The sequence below is a fragment of the Thunnus maccoyii genome, chromosome 15 (genome assembly GCF_910596095.1).
Source record: "Thunnus maccoyii chromosome 15, fThuMac1.1, whole genome shotgun sequence".
NCBI classification, from domain to species: domain Eukaryota; kingdom Metazoa; phylum Chordata; class Actinopteri; order Scombriformes; family Scombridae; genus Thunnus; species Thunnus maccoyii.
Genome location: NC_056547.1, coordinates 5,180,264 through 5,197,904, shown reverse-complemented (window position 1 = coordinate 5,197,904; position 17,641 = coordinate 5,180,264). Strand labels below are relative to the sequence as shown.

The 17,641-nt window shown below is 39.7% G+C and overlaps 1 protein-coding gene across 1 annotated transcript in view; it reads left to right on the top strand.

Annotated features, from left to right (window-relative positions):
- LOC121913765 (glutamate receptor ionotropic, NMDA 2D-like) overlaps nt 1-17,277 on the top strand; it is a 153,376-nt gene extending 136,099 nt beyond the window's left edge. The window contains exons 15-17 of the mRNA XM_042436564.1: nt 778-895; nt 14,865-14,926; nt 17,006-17,277. Coding sequence (XP_042292498.1) covers nt 778-895; nt 14,865-14,926; nt 17,006-17,245 — 420 coding nt within the window. The 3' untranslated portion in view covers nt 17,246-17,277. The remainder of the gene's footprint in view (nt 1-777; nt 896-14,864; nt 14,927-17,005) is intronic.
- The last annotated feature ends 364 nt before the right edge of the window (nt 17,278-17,641 follow it).

The following is a 17,641-nucleotide window of genomic DNA, read 5'->3' as shown; positions in this document are numbered from 1 at the left end:
TTTTTTGCGCTGCTGCTTCTTTTAAAATTGTATTTTACTTAATTTCATGCATTCTATGTATTCTATTCTTTTACCATTATTATTATTATTATTATTATTATTATTATTATTATTATTATTATTATTATTATTATTATTTCATAGCTCTGCATAGTGGCACACTCATACATATGGCAGCTATTCTTGAAGTCCCTTTACCCTGCAGCTACTGTATGCTACAAAACAACCGCAACAGATTCACAATAAGCATGCCAAATGAGCACTTCTACAAGAGCTACATCTGCATTAAATAAATCAAAACACATCCATTGCATTTATATTTGTCCCTCGTGGCATGTAGCTAGTTAATATTGTCGTTTTTTTGGACAGTGCTGTTGTTGATTTATTTATAAGTTTGCATTTGATATGGCTCCCACAGTGAGAATGAAAATCCAGCCCAGTGATCATTTGTAATAAGGTCTGTGGGAGGCCTGAGCTCCCAGCAGACTCATACAACAGCAACTGCTGCAGTAATTATTACAACTGATGTGAATCTATATTAATTCCTCCACTGAAATAATATCCCGCACTCCAGCTTTGGGATGTTTGGGGATGTCGATATTAGAGCTAAGCCAACTGTTTTGCATTTATGTTACAGTCACAGTGCACAAAAAAAATATTACAGCGGAAATTAGGCTAATTTTCCATTGCTCATTACCATCTGTCTCTTTGAATCTGACTCTGTCTATGGATTTGTGTGTGTGTGTGTGTGGATGTTTTTGTGTTTTATTCCACAAGGTGATGACCATCGGCTCTGGCAAGGTGTTCGCCACAACAGGCTACGGCATCGCCCTGCACAAGAACTCCCGCTGGAAACGGCCCCTGGACCTGGCGCTGCTGCAGCTGGTTGGAGACGGTACGGCAGAAGGGAGAGGGTGGTGCATTGATGCAAGGATGGGGATGACAGATGTAGTATTTGAGTCACAAGACGTTTCCACAAAAGAGCAGAAAGTCACAAAACATTTTCAGCTATTTGTTGCTCAGAAACGTTGGCTAGTCATGAGGTTGATGCAAGTAAAACATAATGATCAAGGGGAAAGTTTCAGTCATTGAAATCTTGAAAATGAAAACTTTTGTCAAGGTTAAGAAAATAATTTGCTGTGTAGGGACATTTGGTGATCATGCAGTTAATGAGTCCCTTCCCTCAGTAACAACAGAATTACTGTGATTTTATATCATTGTTGCAAAATGTCTTCAGGTCAGGTCAGAGTGAAGTGGATGGTCATGTGACTTTGACACCGAAACCTCTGATTAAAGGGGTCCTGTGGACAGGGGCGGAGCTAGACTCTCAGCACAGAGGGGGTGAAGCATTCTCAAGGGGTCTTTCTAAAACAGTCATTTTAAAATGCGCAACTGTGAAATAGCTGATATACCCTATTTAGAATCACAAATTGTTATTGAGCCATGCAAGACTATGTCTCAGGAAACATACAGTGAAGCCACTTTGAGACAAGCTTGTTCTGAAGAACAAAAAAGAAAACAGGTTGCCAGCCGCATTCAAATGTTTCAGTACTGAGGACAGCATGTTGTGCTCTACATACACCGACTGACCAACAGTTCAGCACCACCACCAATAGACAGCGACAAGCCAGGTGCTCTGTCTCTGTACCATGTCTTTCTAACACAGGAATAACATAAACATAAAATAGGCACAGCGGTCTACAACACTACAAGGCCTGTTCAAATACAAAGTGGATCCGTTCAACACACAGCAAAGTGAGGTTGGATAGTGGCCTCATCCACACACAAACGCAAATAGCTCTTAATGAACCTCCGAAGGCTGAAACTTTGTGTGGCAAGTTTCATTCACCATAAACATAAAAAGACATGAATATCTCATATTTTGGATAAAGTTTTCAGCGAAGTTAGTCATAAACTTTGAATCGCTGCTTCTGCGGTCTTCACTTCCTGCAGAGTTAACGAGCAGAAATACGGACAGCACCGCTCTGCCATTGCAACCCACATTGTGGTGGGAGGGGGTATTACACCCATAGTGATAAGAACTACCATAGAGAATGAATAGAAGAAGCTGAGAGAGTTTAGTTTTCCTATTCCTGCTGCACAAGCCGGGTTGAGTGCCACGTCCCCAGCGGGCCCTTACCGAGCGTGGGCCCTGGGATGGCCGCCCCCTCTGCCCCCACAATCCCTCCGCTTATGCCTGTGGAGTTTTCTTGTAAACAAGCACAAGTTATATTACTTACCAAAACACATTGTGTGTATCCTTGAGGTGTAACAGGTGTTGAATGCGTTTCCTTCCTCATAAAACATTAGCAAAGCTGATTTTTAAAAGTATTTTAAATCCTGCACTGTTTACATCAAACAAACAATTGGCAGGAATATGTACCGCCTACATGTGCATCCTCATGTGCAAAAGACAAATAAAAGGACGAGTGAAAAACTGCTCCATAGCACTACTAGAGGTCTGACACTCCAAGGGGTACCTTTAAATACAAATTATACTTTCCACATCTGCAGAGCTGCAAGAGTCTGTTTTCTAATCCAATTTTTTACTGGGAATTTAAATCAGACTCAATATCTTAAGTTCTTTGGATGATGGCTTATAAAAATACATTTGTACTTCATGTTTAAATTCCTGTTCAAGTCACAAAACATCAAACATAAAGCTGCTGGCTGAGGTGGTCTGCATGTGCCCAACAGATATACATGTTTTCTATTGCTTTGGCATTTCAACTTCAGGAAAACAACCATAAAACTTGAACAGCATTTTCCAATCTATCAATATAAATGTGGCTGCAGCCTCAGAGGGTTACGGTAGGTTTTATCAGTGGATGTTAGATACAATTAATGGTCGGAATAAAGGAGGAGAAAGTTCAAAGTTAGACAGGAATAGAGAAGGAGTGAACGGCAGAAGGAAGAGGAGAAATGAAGTTATGAGGGATGAGGAGGGGGGAAAGGTGTGATGAGGTCGGTGAGGGTCAGTGGAGAGAAATCAATGCAGAAGGTTAAAGGGAGGAAGAGCTAAAAAAGAAAAAAAACGAGGGAGGTGTGATTTCTATCGAAGCTGTCAGATAACACACTTTTTCTCTTTGTTCACACGCTCGTTAGCACATCATACATTCTCTGTCTCACTCCCTCTTCATTTATTTCACTTATTTGTTATTTATGCATGTTTTATAGCAGTCACCTTCTATTTGAGAGATGTAACTCGTGTCAGGTTTTCACCCTGATTTTTCTTCTCTTTCTGTGAAGCTGTGAGATATATTTAAAAGTTCCTCAGAGATTTTTTTTTATTTTTTTATTTTCTCATTTTTCTCCCCATTTTCTGACTTATTATCTGTACATGCTAATATTGGTTACAGACTGTAAAGACCTTTATTAAGTTGAACTTTCGTTTCACATTTCTCTCTTGAATTATGTTTTTTAATTCTGTAAAAGTTCTACAATTTGTCTGTATCCATTAAAATAAATTAGACATTAAATTCACTAGAAAGGTTGCCTGTTGTCTAGAAAATGCAGTTCAAATTTGATTATTTTCTTAAAATAACGCTGCAAAACACCATCATCCAAACACTGAGTTTGATGCTTAGAATTCCTGGCAAAAAAAAAAAAAATGTATTGAAAAACAGCCTTTGAGCAGTGATAATTCTGTTGCTCCAAATGAGAAAATAAAGTATCTGGTATCAAAAAGAAGCAGCAGTTGATCCTAAACAACAGCTAGCAATATGCTACACACATACACACACACACAGCTACGCTGCATATTATCTTGGTGAAACATTATCTTTAAAAAGAAGCTCACATATGTTTCTGCTTTTTTTTTAAAACATTTTCTCAGATGCAAAAAAAAACACATTAACTGTTCCAAAGCCATCCCTGAAAGATGACAGCAACAACAATAACTGTGCAAAAAAAAAAAACAGACAAACATTAAGTTATTTTTTAACAACCAACGTTTTTGAACAAAAGAACCACCATCTTGGGTGAAAAAGGGTAGCGCAGGAGAGAGAGGAAGACAGGCAGATGAGATGAGTCAGAGAAAGAAGAAAGAGGAGAGAAAAGATGAAGAACAGCATGGCGGAGACAGATGTGAGGAAAAAGAAAAGAAGATTGGAGGTGTTCACAGCTCCTTCTGCTACTTTTAACAGCACAATTACCTGGCTGGCATTGTTAATCGTTCTGTTTATGCCTGTTTGTGTCAATCATTCTCTCTCTCGCTGTTTCACGGTTCTGCATCTGATCTGTGTGTGAGTATCTATGGAGGAGGAAAAGTGAAAGATGGAACAGTAGAAAAAAATATTTAAGGAAAAGCTTGAATCCTTCAGCATTTACAGTTACGCAGGGAAGCATTGTCTAAATTAAAACTCTCCAACTGTACCGTCATTAAAAATCATGGATGCTCAGAGAGATGAGATTACAACACTGTGGACATCAAGAGAAACATCCAAAATGAGATGCAAATACTCAAAAATACAGTATGTACAAGATTTTCCTCTTGGTAGATAAGTTTGTTTCTGCAACAACGACAGACATATCAGTCTTCTTTCTTCTTCTAAAACAAATGTAATGTTTCTTGTTGATGCACTGAAATGTTTTGGCTATATTTTTGCTCTCCTCTATTCATGCAAGTTGCATTTAATTGAACAGAACAGGGTGAAGAAAGGAGGCTTATGAGAGAGATAGAGAATAACTTTTACACAGTGACCTTGACAGATTCCTTTAATTTGGTTTGCAGCAGTCAGAGGGACTCTCAGTGTTAAAATAATAACTTTTCTTTTGTATTTTTATAATGGATGGAAAGCCTTTTAGCTTCTGATGGTGTCAGTTCTCAGTGAGGAGGCAGAAATCTGCACTCAGACAGAAACAATCACCCATAGCAGGACTAGTAATGAGAACAACTGTAATGCAACAGAAGGACACATTAGACGTGAATGAGAAGACAACAATCAGGACTATCGCTATGGTTACATTCACATGCACACAAGTATCCTGTTACTGCACCCAAATGTTATATCCACAAACCTGGATTGACACATGCTAGGAGTCCAGGTTTCTGATCTCTGTCTACTAAATGAGCAGGTTTCTCTTTGATTTAAAAATATAAATATTGTATATATTTTACCTTTCTTTAACCATGGTCATCTCTTGAGATCTCAGAGTCTGCAGCTAAAGTGCCAGCACAATTACATTACATTACACTGAAGCTGCTTTTCCACTATGGGAACATAATGACTCATCACCTGGAGCTTCCCACTCCCTAAACCTGCTGAACCTTTAAAAGCTATGGTGCTTGGTTCTGTGTTGGTTTTACGTTGTATTTTATAAACCAGGTTGAAATTACAATCAAGTCCTGTGAAAGACAAACAGCAATGACAGTAAGAGGAAGAAAATAAAACATGTTTGTAACATAGGACAGAACAGCCAGTATTTTCAGTCAGGTGCTGGTCGATCGTAGGAACATATAAGGTGAAAATCAAAATGAACCATTTTCATTTTCGTGCCCTTTGTAAAATGTTCACTGTGAGAAAATGAAGACTGTGATAATTAGTCATGTGACTCAGATGTATTTATCACAGCTGTGGCAGTAGCAGTCGTACTGAGCGAACCTGAGGAAGCTACAGGCGAAACGCGTTGTTCGCTCTTAATAAAGTCACAGTGTAATTTTGATTTTTATGGTTATAACATATTTTAAACATAAAAGACACTAAGACTGATTTCATTGTAAGTGTAATGGTCATAATTGTTTTGTTTTTTTTAATTACCAAATGTTTTTCAAAAAGATTACCGTTTTTTTTTCTATTTTCACAAATATCGCTTAAATTTCCTCAAAACAAAAAGAGTGCATGCATTAACATCTTTAATATAAAGTTTAAAATTCTGCTTATGTTGGAAATGACAACTAAACTCTGACCAAAATTTAGCTATAAGGCTTCAACTGAAAAAGTGTTGAATGAGTGAATTGTTGTCTTTATTCTTCTTCTGGAAACCTGGAAGTTGATTTAGTACCGCCTCCTTAAGGGTGCATAAATTTAGCTCCAGGAAGTTGTCTCCAAAGCAGTCAGAGGACAGTGGGAACAAAAACATAATCCAGGACAACAGGTACAAGTTCAATTCTGGGTAGGTAAACTCCTGTAGTAGAAAAGGCTTATAAGGGTGTAGATGAGAGGAAAAAGAGGATGAAAAGGGGTGAAACTAAACTAAAATTCTGACAGTGGAAAGGCTGAGTATCACTTGTTTCTCTTATATTTATTGGTGGTTAAAACGGAGAAGCCTAATCCAGCAGACAGAGTTAAAATGCAACCGTGTTCAGGCAGCCATAAAGCAAATTCGGTTCATCCTGAACTGTGGAGATAATTCAGTGGGTAGAGAAATGACAGAGTGGATGAAAACATCAGAAACGCACCTGCACAGACAGCAGACAGTAATCATAAACTTGGATAATGTTCTCATAATTTATCCTGAGATGTGAATAACCTCCATGTTTCATGTCATAATACAAAATTTGATTAAAAAAATATTCATCTGAACAACAGTGAAGGACCTGCTATGGATTGCATTTTGGGTTTTGGCTTATATTTTAGCACATTGTTCTCTGTAAATGTGCATGCAGGAAGTTGACGGTGAGCCAAAGCAACCTCACGACCAACCTCAAAGACTTCACATGAATTCATTATCCGCCGCACACGCACCGCTGTCCTCTACAGGTTCTGTAATTGTTCCTCGTAATACATCTCTTTGTTAGAGTATAGTTGGGTCTTTTTTTAGCACATGACTGGTCAGTCACCAAATTGGCTTCTCTGGGGAGCAATTTAGCCTGTTCACAATTAGCGAGCTCAAGAGCTGGAAAATGCCTCAGAGCTGGCAGTGACAACTGCTCCCAGGGGCAGCAAACACTGGAGGCTAGACGCTACGCTGATACTGAAAGTGCTCAAACTGCAAAGTGTGAAATCATCCCTTAAAATGAGATATCTATTTGAAAACACACACACAATGACATAATTGTTTATACACTAAATTATGACTAATTGTACTTTTAAAGAACAGATTTTACATATTTTACATCCCATGCATTCTCAAATTCACCTCAATTTACTTCAACTACAGAGAGAACCAGTTCTTTATCTGACAGAGTCCTATAGAGGCAGATTCTCACTCTTAATTTGACCTTCTTCTAAGTACAGTTGATCAGTTTTTTAATAATATGCACAAAAAATCCTCAAAGGGGCACTCTCCAATGCATACCCTCGCGCCCCATGTACGTTGGGCTGTGACGTGGTCGGCGGGTCTGCACGTGGACTTCTTCATACGCAGACGTGGTTTGGACAGCGCATGATGCGGTGAAGCTATTTGGAGCTAGAAAACATCCACAAAGTAACAAACACCTGCGAAATAAAGGCATGTTGTAGTTTATGTTGTTGAGAACATACTATGTAATATCATGCAAACCTGATGATGTGTGTTGTAAGGTAGACTTCCTGTGCACAGTAGGTAACGCTATGAGAAACAGACAATATGGAAGCATAGTGAGATTGTGTGTAAAACAAATTAATTTCCTAATTTTCATTTCAATTTTCTTTTAATTAACATGACCTGGTGAAAGTTTGATTGACATGTGTACTGTCAGGTGTGTAGAGACAATAAGTAACTGCAGCTGGACACAGAAAAATACTCTGTAAAAATATATAAATAAATAAAATATATTTGAATGGAGAGTGTGAGCGAACCCACACCTTTGAACATTTACTGCTTCCACATAGGTTTAGATACAGACATCATTTGAACTTTAAATGAATCACAAGACTTTGACCTACAAATCTTGAATTTACATGTCGGACATGTAGATGTCTTCAGACCCGGGCTGTTTTCAGACAGTGCAAGAAGGAGATAAACATCACTTCCACTATTTTGCCTGCTGCTGGGGCTGCTTTGCTGAAATTTTGTAGCTAATCAGCCAGTTTGCATCACTGATATGAATATTGTCATGTAGACGTGTTCAGGCCGGGAGAGGATTGCGCACACTAGCAGCCATCCATATATACAATTATACAAAGTAGTTCAAATAAAATTAAAATGACTAATTACTAGTGGGTAACACTGCAGAGATTAAAAAAACAAACCTTTTACAGCTTTCTTAAACTGTGCAGGTGCTAAGTTTAAAATATGAGATGGCAGGGCTTCAATTAATCATTGAACCTTTATGAATTAAACCAAACTGTAATTCAGATGTTCAACAGATGGTAGGCCTGAGTTTACAGTTATTTTGAGTGGAATAATGGTATTCCATGATAAACTATAGTGTTTTCTTAGTAACTACCCATGGTACGACACTTGGGAATGCTGCTTACTCCCCACTTGCTGAAACAGGAAGAAGAGATCCAGTTGAAAGTAGATGCACTGCCGTACAGCTGATAAAAAAAAAATCTTCAGAAGATGAGGCTACGGAGCTATGTGTCAAGTCCCACTTGACACGAACAGACAAAGTGAGGCAGCAAAGCACCGAGATGCAGGAATATGTACCGTTTCAACTGCTGACGTTGCACCTGAGCTCAAATCCCACAGCAGCACGTATCTAAAGTTCGCCTCTGCTCCGCTACTCCTTTGTGTCACTCACATCGATTCACGCTGACTGAGCAAAGCCAATAAAAAAAACACCTCACGCACAAAAGAATGATAAAAAAGAAAATGTTAATGTGAACAGCTTTTGGCACTGAGGGTGGAACATACGGTAGCAGCACTATACCTTCGGGACATTGATTTTTTTTCTCCTCATATTCTTTTTTTGTTCTGATGGCTTTCAGTCTTCAGAGACCCGGATGTTGATTTTAATTTTATAGACTGAGAATAGAGTTGGAGATATCTCTCTGAACATGCAATTTTGTTTTTTTTTTGTTTTTTTTATGTTGAATTAAATTCCACAGTCAAAGAAAAGCTGCAGATCATTTGGGATCGACATCTAAAAAAAACAAATAAAAGAACAAATAAACAAACATTAGAAATGGAAAGAATTATCCTTGAAAGAACTCCGAAGCCTGACACATTACATTATTTTCTTTTTTTTAATTTTATTCCGACAAAGAATCTTACAAACATTACCTCACACAACAAAGACATCTTAAACATGTCGCTCTCATTTGGTTATAAATAAGTAATCAATTTTTCGTCACTCTGCTTGACTCGGGTCTGCTCACAGTGTATTTTATTTGGATGAAGAGTGGAAAGAATAAAGGATGAGGATGGTTGAAATTGTTCTAGCAGTTAGACATAAATGCACCAGCTTGTTGGAAGTTTGATTCTGCCATAACTCCGAGCGTCTTGCAGAAATACCTTTAAAAAGATTTATATTTGTAGAGATCCGTCTCCCTCGTCTGCTCCACCCTGAAAACATGTCCCGTCTCTCAGGCTGTTTGTCTAATCATTATTTGTGCTTTTAACACTTTAGCTGATGAAAAAGCACTTCAAGTTTTCACAAAACCATTTCTTTCCGAGATAGAGGAACTGCAAAATGACTCGACGGCAGGAACAACTGCGGCTCATATGATTTACTGTCAGTCATAAAGAAGCTGTTTCAATAACTTCAAATGATGTGCTGTGTGTTTTCCTCTCCTGACCAATATTTCTCTAAACAAAGTTCACTTTCTCTTCATCCTCAATTATTCATACGCTGAATATCACTGCTGTCTAGAGTGTCACAGAGAATAAAATGTAATCCAATCTATAAATATGACAGGTAAAAAAAAACCAAAGAAACTTTAAAAAATGAAAAAGGACCGGACCAAACAATGTTTTTGTTTTAACAAGCTGGCTTCCGTTTCCATTATAGAGAATGAAAACATTTCTGATAGATTTTATCTAGATGTCTCCCTGTGCTCTGATCTGTTTTAATTTGTTGTTGTTGTTGTTGCAAACTCAACACTTCCTCCATGTTTTCCTGCTGCCTTGATAGCTGGCTTCTGTTTCCTTTATACAGGAAAACATTCTTCAATAAAGTAAAAGCATGTACCCAATCATTCCTAACATTTGCAGATCGTGTATCTTGCTTGATACAAAATGCTTTGAATTGGTGTTACATGATTTAAAATGGAGAAGAAACCCGTAGTGGCAAATAAAGTTCCGTTGTTGAAAATAGTTTGTAAGTTCAGGATCATGTCTGCGGCTTTTTGATGATGATGAAGTTCTTTTAGCTTCATCGCCCAGTCAGCCAAGTGTGGTAGGAATAAAGTCATTGGTATGATTGATCAGTACTCTGCCGGACAATAGTGCATCGCCCCCCTTCAGGTAGGAAACTTGTTGCTGCCCCCTATGAAGGAGTTCAGGTATCTGAGTGAGTTCATGCACAAGTAGCCCAAAGCTCTCTTGTGTGTTATTTCCAGTTAACTGTCAGAAGGGCTGCAGTTTTGTGCTGTTAAATCTATTCATTAGTTCATTATTTGAGTTATTTGTTTTGTATCATAACTCCTGCCGGAACATTTTGCCTGGAGGATCTGTGGGTGACAGCTGCCATTTTATTTCCTCATTTTTTCTCCCGTTCGTTTGTGTAGCTGGGGAGATGGATTTAATGTTGAAACTTTAATTTTATTTTGGGTTGTTTATTTAGTGTCGTGGTTTTATTTTTAGCCTGCATCATGTCAGCCTGAGGTTCAATTTAAGTGTCTTTATCTAGCAATAAAATATTTAGAAATTGAACAATCTATCTAATTTTCTTCATCTGGTTTTATATTTAACTTTGAACCAACTTTGGGTGAAAACATGGACACTATACCAAGCTGTCATGGTGAAGAGGGTGTTGAGCCTTAGGGCAAAGTCTTGGTTAATCAATATATATATAAGGTTATGAGGTCAGGGTAACTCACAACTGCTCAGGCATGAGTTAGTGTTTTCTGTTTTTCCACTTGTGTGGTTAAAGTTCGGTTTGCGTGTAAAGCTTTTGAATTATGATGAAGGAAAGATGACGGTCACTATTAAAACAAACTTGACTGTTTGGGGCTTGAACAACAATCTCTGGTTTGGAAGTCACATGCTTTTTTTTATGCCTGACCATCACACCGATCCTTATTAGAAGCTTTTACAGACATAAAACAATGTCACGCTATGCTTGCTACTTTCCTAGAGAGGACAGTCATTAGTCAAATGAGCAGAAGAGGTCACCGTCACAAGAACGTACACATAGGTCATTTTAAGTGTTTGAACAAACACATTCATGCATCAAAGGCACTGTATGTTTCTTTGGGTGTCTGGGTTCGACCTCAAGGGCAACACCCACACAAATTGTTTTCTATTTAAGACCACACACCACAGGGGTGTCTTGATGTACAGACGGGGGACAAATTAAAGGAAAAACCAACATAAAGTGTCTTAGTAAGGTGTTGGACCACCACCAGAACAGCTTCAATGTGCCTTGGCTTTGATTCTATAAGTCTCTGAACTCTTCTGGAGGGATGAACACCGTTCTTCCAAAAGATATTCCCTCATTTGGTGTTTTGATGATGGCACTGTCTAACACGTCAGTCCAAAATCTCCCATTGGTGTTCACTTGGGTTGAGATCTGGTGACTGTGAAGGCCATAGAATATGATTCTCATCATTTTCATACTCATCAAACCATTCAGTGACCCCTCGTGCCCTATGGATGGAGGCACTGTCGTCCTGGAAGAGACCACTCCCATCAGGATAGAAATGTTTCATCATAGGATATGATTTGTATTGATTTGCAGTGACCCTTCCCTCTAAAGGCGACAAGTCGACCCGAACCATGCCAGCAAAATGCCCCCCATAGCATAACAGAGCCACCAGATCCCTTCCTATAGGGATTAAGCATTCAGCCACACATGCCCTCGCCCACTTGTCGTGAATAAGGTGAAGGATGACTCATCTGACCGTATCACTTTTGTCCACATCTCTGTAGACCGGTGCCTATGCTTTTTGCACCACTGAACTCTCAAATGTGCATTCATCTTTGTAATGAGGGGTTTATACACTGCAACCATACTATAACATCCCTCTCTATATAATTGTCGACGGACTGCTCTTGCTGACAGTCTGATCACGTCCTGCAGTGACATTCTCAGTCACCTGAGGAAGAGTTTCTCCTCTGTTTTTCCTTACATATCGCACCAATGCACAAGCATCATGGTTATCAAATGTGCATTGTCGACTATAATCCTATTTACTCATGTCTTTCCCATAGATCTAAGTGCAGATGTCACTTTAGTCACTGTTCCTATTGAAACACCAGCCAGTTGAGGAGTCTTTGTAACTGAAGCTCCTGCCATTCGTGCCCCAAAAATGAACCTTCTTTCAAAGTCACTCAGATCTTTTCCTCTTGCCATTTTTGATACAAAATCAGACTCAACCGGTGCTGCTCAGCATTTTTACACATGCCACGGAGTATATGATTGGATGTTAATTGCTTGATTGTACCATGCAGTGCACCTGTGTGGGATCATCTGCAGTCGTTATGTTTCTCCACACATCTATTCAGGTTTCTCCTTTAATTTGTCCCCCGTCTGTATGTCATAGACCATTTCCTTTTTTTGTACTTTCAATCTGACAGCTCTTCAAAACAGATTGACACATCCAGACTACTGTATCTTAATTTCTGTCTGTGTTTTGGTGTGTGTTCTGGGTCTCAGATGATGCAATGCTCTGTGATGGCCGATGTGTGTTGCACTTTAGGGACAGAATAAGAAGCTCAGAGTATAAAAAATTCTCCTTTGCATTGAAAAGATTTGACTGTGGTGCTTCTGGTGTCTGGTTAAGATACTAAATCTATAAAACTGCTTCCAGGTTGTAATAATCTCCCCCTTAATGTATTTTTTGTACAGATTGGATAGAGGATGTATGTTTTATAATATCACTGAGAGGACTGAAGATTGTCAGGTCTTAAATCCTCACTGCTGACCAATTTAAAGCTATTAAAGGGAGACAGGCACTTTCACAGGGTTAGAATAGAACTGAATCAACTTGAATTGTTCCCAAATCACGACTAAACTGTCGAAAATCAACAGAATGAAACATGAAATGTATTTAAAGCTCCAGCTTTTACTCTTTTCTGTTTGCACGTCTGCTCTTTTCATTCGTGCAGATGATTCCCCCTCTCTCTCTCTCTCTGCTCTGTGGCATTTCCCTCCCTCAAAGCAGGTGAGAGAGGATACAGCTGAAATTCTGCCTGTCTGTCAGCTCTTTGTGGAGAAGATTCCTCTCAAAGAGCAGCTTTATGCGCTACTGACTGCCATGATTAACGTATTTACAGGGAGATAAAGGGGGAGAGGCGGAGAGCCGGACAGGGAGAGAGAAATCAGCTGAGCACTCTTTGAAACTCGAATTATATTATGTGAGCAAGCCGCACACGGAATGAACATGCGTATTAACATCTATTGTCAGGATCTGTGTGGGGAGCCTGGGTGAGAGGAGGCAGGGTCGATCGAGTTGAGCTCGGCTTAATTCAGCTGTCAAGGAATGTTTGAATTCCCACAACATGAGTGTTGGGGGGGAAGCGAAATGTGGTACACAGCGATACATGTTGGAGGGAGATTTGCGTTTTGTTTTTAGCGGATTTGACGTTTCAGTCAACACGGCCAAGTCTTGGTGGTCTAATCCTTACAGGGCTTTACGGAGGGGTTTCCAAACTGTGTTAATTAACCCGGAGGTCAATTAATATTGCAAGCATTGGGAATTGGGACCTCCTTTGACTGGGACATCTTCAGCATGTGTGCATAAAAGTGCGTTTGCTAGTTTTCAAAAGTCCTGCGTGACCGGGTCGGTGCACATCTGTCTACATAAGTCTCTCTCTACATTTGATCCTACTTTTCCTTCGCACCGCCTCATTCTTTTTGATTAACGCATTAATGGCTAGCGCTGAGAGTCCCATTACGCCGAGGCTCCAAGTGTGTATTTCATGTGTATATGTGTGTGTGCCGCTGACAGTTTGAGCAGTAATGTTTGTGAGCATCCCCCCCCCCCCCCCCCCCCCCCCACACTTTCATCTCCCATGCGCTGTCGCGTCACTCTGCCCTCGGTGTGCCCGCCTCAGACGCCAGGCTATTTCACAACCCGCTTCAAAGGGCTCCTCTCTCTTCCACCCACTGTCTGTAATGTAATTCCCAGTTTCTCTTCGCATAACTTCCTCTGCAAATGGCCTCTTAATTCATCCTTTTTGCTGCTTTTTCCTCTCCCATTTTCTTAGCCTTTCCTCTTTGCTTTCATATTTCTATGCTTCTAATTTGTAACACGGATCCACCTTTTTGTTGGACTTTATTAATTGCTGTAATACCGAGCACCTTGGTCACAGAAATGTATCTACTTTATCCTTTCTGTACGTTATCTTTCCCCGGTTTGCTCTCTATAATCAGTCTAAATTTTCTCTCACCTCCTTTTAACATCATACAAATAAGGTTTCACTCTTCCACACATTTATCTCTCCCATGCTGCATTTCATCATCTGTCCCTCCTCTGTCTAACACAATAGACTTCATTCCTTTTCCTTCTCCTTCTACTCTCTCCAGCTATTTCCTTCTCTTGCTTCTTCCCTTTCCCTCTGGTGATCAAACACCTTGTTCTCAGAACAAAGGGGTGGTAATTCCCTTTTTTGAAATGTTTTTCTCTTTTATTTTCTCCTCTACTGTTCTACTGTAGGTCTTTCTCCCCTAGTGTATCTTCCTTCCCTAATTCCTCATCTTCCTTCCCATTTGCTCACCTTATCTTCCTCTCATGCCTTTTTTGCCCATTCTTCTTCCCCGCTATCTTACTCATTCTCTTTCCTCTGAACCTTGAACCTTCTTTTCTCTTCCATCTGTCTCATCTTATTTCATTTTCTCTCATCTTCCCCTATTTTTGACCTTCTTGTTCTCCCTCCACCTTTTCTTCTTACAGATGAGATCGATATGTTGGAGCGTCTCTGGCTGTCGGGTATCTGCCACAACGATAAGATCGAGGTATGAAGTCTTACACCTTTTCTTCATCAGCTTGGGACACAGTCAACCTTCATGCTGTTTTCAGAATAAACTAAAACCAATCAAACCTAAATGCTGATTAGGTACTCAGTAAGATTTTCAAGTGAGCTGATCCACGGAGCTAATCCTAGTGAGAGCCCAGAGCAGACACAAGCATTTCCTTAGTAACACGCCAGTTCTCTTTGGTAGCCAGGTATCACCACAACCAATCACCATGGACAAACTCAAGTTTCCAGTGTCATCCTCCTATTAAAGAGATAGTTCGGATATTTTGAAGTGGGGTTGTAGGTAGGTAGTTATCCATAGTCAGTGTATTACCTGCAGTATATTTGAGTCAGCACACTCCCAGTTTGGAGAGGCAGACAGAAGCACTGGCACAGAAGCTAAGCAATGTACCGCTGTGGACGGGGCCAACAGCAAAATGTATTTTAGCCACCTAAAAAAAGGCCCACCTAAGAAAATCTATAGCTGTAATCTGTAGCTAAAATACGGTTTGCTGCTGGCCCCGTCCACAGCAGTACATTGCTTAGCTTCTATACCAGTACTTCTTCCTGCGTCTCCAAACTGGGAGTGTGCCAACCCAGATATACTGCAGGTAATACACTGACTAAGGATAACTACCTCATACAACCCCCACTTTAAATAATCTGAAGTATTCCTTTAATATGCACACCCCATATAACGTCTATGCCTTCTCAGACTGTTTATTCTTCAAAAACCTGCTGTGTATTGAAAACAAAGACTTTAAAATAAGAGTTACATCTATAAACCCACTTTTACAGGCCCTTATTACCTTAGTTGTATATTATTTTTGACAACATTCTCCTGAATTATATGCTGCTGTATATATGAGACTGTCAGGCAGTGTTCCAACCTTAAGGGGAAAAAATAAAGGGTTGGACCACATGTTAGGTGGTTAAAGACTAAAAGACTTTCCCGAGTTACGATTCTTACAATCATGCTGTGCAATTATTCCTATAGTTTGATTTGGTTGCTTTAGACTGAGAAACAAAAATAGCCAAGCGAAATTTACATGAAGCCAAACATGTTTTGTTTCTTGGACAGTTTGGTTGCCTGTCATCTTGCCGCCAGGATAGACTCTTTTCACAGGAGACATTTTGACTAGTCAAAGCAGGTGGAATTAATAACATAATTATGGCTGCATTGCATTTAGGTGAGTCAGTTCTGGGGCTCTGGTATTGTGCATGCTCACTGACATGGCTTACTGGGACACTTAACAGAATGGAATAATTGTCAGTGTTATCATTTACACCTGTACTTTTCCTGTTTTGGCAAGTCAAAATGTCGACCGTGAAAAGGGTCTTTCAAGATTTGTCCGCACCTGTTAGGAACACATGTCTAAAACAGCTGACTGTGATTATCAATCCCTTCTGAGTTCTTGCCTTCAATTTATTTTGTTCCGCATACACAAGAATGTCTCCTGCATTTAAGTGTTATTCCCTGTCATTGGTTTAGTTTATAGTCTCTCTGTGCCATCAAAGTTCAAATTATATTGTTCTCAGTTGGCTAAACAGCCCAAACTAAAGCTGTAAACACTCCTGAATAAATATCTGCAAACATGTAAGGTGTGAATGCCCCCATGTGAACCCAAATCTTTGATATAAAGCCTTAATAATTATTGATTCATCAGTGAATGAAGGCTGTTTGCAGACGAGAGCTGTGAAACTGAATAAATTAAATTGCCTGAAAACCTCTTTGTTAAATGCTAACCAGATATTTAGTGGTGACTGACATGTTTTGATCTTTGCATCAGTATTGTGAGTGCAGCGGCTCTAAAATATCACAGATGGGTGCTCTGACATCCAGTGACAGCAAAGGATTCTCTATTGTACTGCTGGTTGTAATTAACTTTTTATCTGCTGTCTGGGAGACAAATTGGCCCTCGTTAGTAATAAATACACTCTCCCTCCTCCTTTCTCCACTCCCTTTTCATATGCTTTCCTTTTACCTCTTATGCCTTTTACTTTCCCCTTTCATCCCTTCTGTCTCCTCTCACCTCCCATAACCTTTCCCATTCCTCGCCTTCCCTCCTTTCTCCAGGTGATGAGCAGTAAGCTGGACATAGACAACATGGCAGGGGTCTTCTACATGCTTCTGGTGGCCATGGGTCTCAGCCTCCTGGTTTTTGCCTGGGAGCATCTTGTGTACTGGAAACTACGGCACTGTGTGAAGCGATCTGGTGGGATGGACTTCCTCCTGGCTCTTAGCAGGGTGAGAGAGGGTGGCAAAGATACCCTTTACATCTTACCCCAACAAGCATCCTGGTTTATTGGGTTATAATTGGGTAACATATCAGCAAATAAAACAGACAAAACATGTATTTCTAGATTGGATTATATAAACAACCATAAAAGGTGGTCAGAGACACATTCAGCCCCATCAACAACAAAGTTGTGTAGTCTAATCTACATATATTTCATGCAAGAAGGTGCAATTCAGTGTGACTAACAAAAGAAGAAAGTAAACATGGCAAAACTGTTGAGACATTACTAACAAAATCCAAAAGGAAAAAATAAGAGGCAAGACAAACAAAAGAAACATTTAAATGATTAAATGGTCTCACTTTTGGCTTCTTCCCAACAACCATAACCTCTGTTTCGTCCATTTCTCTCTGACATGCAATTAACTTGGGTGTAGAATGTCTGTCATCTGCATATCAACCAAAACAGATATCAT